The 4610-nt window shown below is 43.7% G+C and overlaps 1 protein-coding gene and 1 long non-coding RNA gene across 2 annotated transcripts in view; one reads left to right on the plus strand and one right to left on the minus strand.

Moving 5' to 3' along the window:
- RPS20 (ribosomal protein S20) overlaps window positions 1–2492 on the plus strand; it is a 2848-nt gene extending 356 nt beyond the window's left edge. The window contains exons 2-4 of the mRNA XM_010582931.1: window positions 925–1024; window positions 1775–1848; window positions 2269–2492. Of these exons, the coding sequence (XP_010581233.1) occupies window positions 925–1024; window positions 1775–1848; window positions 2269–2451 (357 nt within the window). The 3' untranslated portion in view covers window positions 2452–2492. The remainder of the gene's footprint in view (window positions 1–924; window positions 1025–1774; window positions 1849–2268) is intronic.
- Window positions 2493–2878: 386 nt separating this feature from the next.
- On the minus strand, window positions 2879–4475 carry LOC104841342. The gene is made up of 2 exons (XR_775340.1): window positions 4407–4475; window positions 2879–4272 (listed from the first exon to the last, which is right to left on the minus strand). It is a non-coding gene; the product is annotated as an uncharacterized LOC104841342 (long non-coding RNA).
- Window positions 4476–4610: the final 135 nt, after the last annotated feature.

The following is a 4610-nucleotide window of genomic DNA, read 5'->3' on the forward strand; positions in this document are numbered from 1 at the left end:
GTGTCCCGTCCCGTCCCCCCCCGCGAAAGCCGGCCTGCGGGGAGGGCGGTCCGTGAGCCCCGGACGCAGCAGGCCGCGGCGGCCGTACCGCTTCCTCCTGGCCGAGCTGCCCTTCGGGAGCGGCGCCTGGTGGGGCCGGGGCCGGCCGCGGGGGAGCGCGGGCGGGGAGGAGGCCACCTCAGCCCGGCGTGAGTGGTGCTGGCGAGGCCTCGTGCGTTTGCCCTTAAAATGGGCTTTTATTGGAGGAATGCGCGTGGGCTGACGCGACAGGTAGCATCTCATCAACGTGAGAAATAACGTGGTTCATCCACGGTTTTCCTAAGACCTTTCTTCCTCCGGATTTTCCCTTTTATTTCCTTTAACTAGTTCACTTGGTCCACGTTAGTGCCCAATTATTTGCAAGCGCTTCATTGCATAAGCCCTGCACATCAGTTTCCTGAGTGGCCAAATTAGTCTTTCTGGCCAGATGCCCCTTTTCGTTCTCACTGTTTTAAGTTGTTGCTGTTCTGTCAACGCCTTCATCACTTAATTCGCGGTGAGGTTAAGTTGTAAGATACGTGCAATTTGAAATGTATTTATTTTTGAGGACGAGGAGCATTAGCGGCTAGGCGGCCTGTTGGCAAACCTGCAGGCAAGCCAGGGAGGGATATTCTTGCAGCTTCCCACCGTGAGGTGTAGTCACACACTTTAAAAAATTGCCCTTCCACAAAGCAGTTCGGGAGGGCTTTGCCCTTCCTTTCTGTTTCCACCATTTCTTCCATGCCACCGTACCCTTTGGGTGTGTCATCTAGGCAGTAGAATAAATTAGAATAGTAGAATAGCCAAATTGTTCTTTACGCTCTAGAAGTCTGTTTTTAAGAGGCTGTGGATAGCGTTAGTTGGCGTTGACTGTAGTGTCTAATATTTGTAACTTCAACATTTTAGGCGTTTAAAGATACTGGCAAAGCACCTGTGGAACAAGAGGTAGCAATTCATCGCATTAGAATTACTTTGACAAGTCGCAATGTAAAGTCACTTGAGAAGGGTGAGTGATGCTTTTTCTTTTTTGAACCGGAATAGCTTGTTAAGTAATGAATGATATATATGATACAACATATCGCAAAACAGAATGCATTGAAACCAGTTGTCATTAAAGACATTAGCATTTGCCTGTTTGTGTGTGACTTGGCTAACAAAGTCAACCCAAAGCACTTCATACACTGACAAATAGGTTCTAATTTCATTTTAATGGAAGCTAATGTTTGGGGTTTTTCACCATGCTGAAAACTTCACGTCATAATGACTAACGTAAGAGTGCAGCTTCCTCCCTTTAGTTCTTGTTGGGGGGTTTTAGTTGTCACTATTTGAATGTATAAGAACTGAAAGGCACTGGTTTCGTGATTGATATTTTGTCGCTCTTGTTATCAGGAGTTTAGTTTAGAAGCTTAACGTTCTTTAAGAAATTATTTAATCTTGTTTAGAAACTGGCTTTGCTGGTGTTTTAATCATATGATGTAAATGTTGCAGAGTCACTGTTTGATGCAGGATCTTCCGGCTGATAATGGCTTAAATACAGCTTAAACTTGTAGTAATGGCTTTTGTCTACTGTTGTAACATGATTTTGCTCACCGCGGTGTAACGCTTCCACTTGTTGGCTATGAGGATAACCCTTAAAATGAATGGCAATGATCACTTCATACGCTATTCTGAGCCAACTTCTTGTTTGAAATCTTCATTTAAGAAAACAAGCAAAAAAATACTCACCAACCTGAGCTATTTTGTGGGTTTTTTTCAGTCTGTGCTGACTTGATCAGAGGTGCTAAGGAAAAAAACCTAAAGGTGAAAGGACCTGTTCGCATGCCCACCAAGGTACTTAAAACACTGTTTTCCTGTCTTAAAAGTACGTTTTTTTCTGCAAATGTGCACTTAAAACATCTTTTTTTAGAAAAAAAAGTTGAGATGAAAAGCAGTACTACTAAATTGAGGCTGACCCAACGTAAACAGATAATGACTTCACAAGTTGCTTTGATACTTGGGGGAACGGTTTAGTACAAAACATCTTCAACATGTAAGGGGTTTTTCTGCCCTTCAATTTATTTTAATCATGGATTTTTTATTTTTTTAATTAAATTGAATATGGGGAAGGACTGTTAACATCAGTAGAATAAAACTTAAGTAACCTTCCAATGACTTAGATACCGTACAGCATTTTTCGGTGGGTTGATTTGATTGTAGATTAGTCTTCTGTATGCATCAACTAAATACCCCGTGTTTATGATTTTTCTTCAGACTCTGCGAATCACTACCAGGAAGACGCCTTGTGGTGAAGGTTCCAAGACCTGGGATCGTTTCCAAATGCGTATCCATAAGCGGCTCATTGACTTACACAGCCCTTCTGAGATTGTGAAGCAGATCACTTCCATCAGCATTGAACCAGGTGTAGAAGTCGAAGTTACTATTGCTGATGCCTAAACGATGGTCATCGTTGAATAAAGTTAATTTACAAATTTTCATCACTGTTTGTTTTCATATGCGTGCCAAGAGTCTTGGGTAGCCCTATGATGATTTCTATGAAGAAGGGCAACAGAGATGATAAACAAAATGCTGTGTGAGAGGATTGTATGATACTTAAGGAAGAATATGCCAGTTGTAAATGTCAGGAAGATGAAACTTGGGCATCATAATTACACTGGAGGTTGGTGACTGTATGGACTTGGAGCACTTAAACTATTAAAAATATATTTTCGATGAAGGATTTAACTTTGGCTGAAATCTTAGTCTATACCCAGACAAGCAGTAGCATTAAAATTGATGTTTAGGTAAATTACCAAGTTTTCAATTCTTAGGGTTTGCTATGCAAGGCTGAACTTAACACTTTAGCGTGCTTGGCTTTTTTTTCCCCGTGCTTTTCACAGGCAGTGGATCCTGAATATGTTAGTTATAAAACTGTATAATTTGTGGTGAATACGTTGAATTTAGCATGCTCTTTCTTTAGAGTTGCATGTAGAGTCACAAAACTAAGCTGTGGAACTCTCTAGTTGTCTTTCTAGGTTTAGATTTCCATTGATTTGAGTATTAAAGGTAATGTTAAAGGTAAGCTTCACATGTAAAGCAATAAAGCAGCCATTTTCATGGTTGCTACTTAGGCCTCTCAAGTTTGGCGGTGCATTTTTTTTCTTCTGCAAACTAATCCTTAAAGGAACTATGATGAGTGCTTAAACCTACAAGACACAAAGCCTTGAGTTAAATGAAAGAACACCATTTCATCCATTTAAGATCAGGTTGCTGCTTCTGCTTCAAGCATAATAGAGAACTTGAATTCTAATGAAACAAGCAGAAGTGAGGAAACGTGGTCGTGTGGACCTTGAGGTCCCATTTGTATTTGCTAAGACCTAAAGCAGTTGCCAAAGCTTGAGCTTTCTTACTCAAGGGATTCAAGAGTCCCTCACCTGCCCACTTGTCTTAATTTCATTAAGTGTAAAGCCTTAGAAGGAATCTATTCCTCTAGTTAGCAGGCTCAAGAGCTTTGGTAGAAGGGAGAGCTGAGAAACTTAGTTGCAGTTATACACACAGATCGTGGGCAGCCTGCTTCCTTGGGAAACATCTCCAAGAATTGTGTTGGCAGAGAAGAAAAAATGTGTCTTCCTAAAGGTCAGTTTCTGCTAATATGTTACAAACACTAGCTGCCTGACAAATACTTCTGGCCTTAGTTTTAAAATTATTTGTATTTTATGGGGTGCTCTGAAAACCATGGTAAGAACTTGGCTTTGTGACAGCAGGCAGGTTAGGGGATTAACGGGCGAACAGGTAACAGACTAGAACTGTTACTAGCAGAGGCTGACTGACTTGTGTGTGATTAGCTAGTACCTTTCACCCAAGTAGTCTTCCCTCTGCTTAACCCAATAGCCTTCTGACTGAAAGCACTTGGAGGGATCTAGGGAGGTCTGGCTAGCTTTAACGTCTTTTCTGTCTTTGGGCTCTCCTCTTAGTCAAAACCTATCGCGATGAAACAGCTTTTTATCGCCTTAAAGCTGGCCATACCTCAGACTTAACACAGTGCCTCTTAAACCTAAATGATGTGAAGTCCCACCTATGTTCTTTGACCGGCTGTGGCTCTTTAAAAACACGTTTTCTGTGGTCTTTTTGGCGTGCTGCTTTCTTTTCACCTGCCCCCGACTTGCTCTGAAGGACAAGTGCAACTTTACCTTTGCGGCTGGGTCTTGCGCTACGCGGAAACTGAACGCTCCTCCCTGCTCTCTGTGTGGACGGGCTCACGCGTGAAGGTTTCCCACCCTGCAGCGGAAGACCGGAACGTTTCGGTGGGCCGCAGGCTGCCGTGCCGTTCCCTCCACGGGGGGACGGCTCCCGCCTCTCAGCGGGGTCCCGTTCCCCCCCCCCCCAACACCCGGGTACGCCGTTCCCTCGACCTGTCACACTTCTGGCCTGGTGTAACCTGAGCGTGCTGTGGTTTATTTGTTTTCTGCTCAGTTTACGACAACACCGCGCAGTGTCGAAACGGTTACGTAACACCCGTAACGGCTTTATGTAACTGTTTTGATGGCAATACTTAGGTATCCGCGTCTCCCCCTCCCAACCACCCACCCCCCCAGCACGCTCTCGGTCACGCAGGA

This window comes from Haliaeetus leucocephalus, unplaced genomic scaffold (assembly GCF_000737465.1).
Source record: "Haliaeetus leucocephalus isolate CR32 unplaced genomic scaffold, Haliaeetus_leucocephalus-4.0 Scaffold858, whole genome shotgun sequence".
Lineage (NCBI taxonomy): Eukaryota > Metazoa > Chordata > Aves > Accipitriformes > Accipitridae > Haliaeetus > Haliaeetus leucocephalus.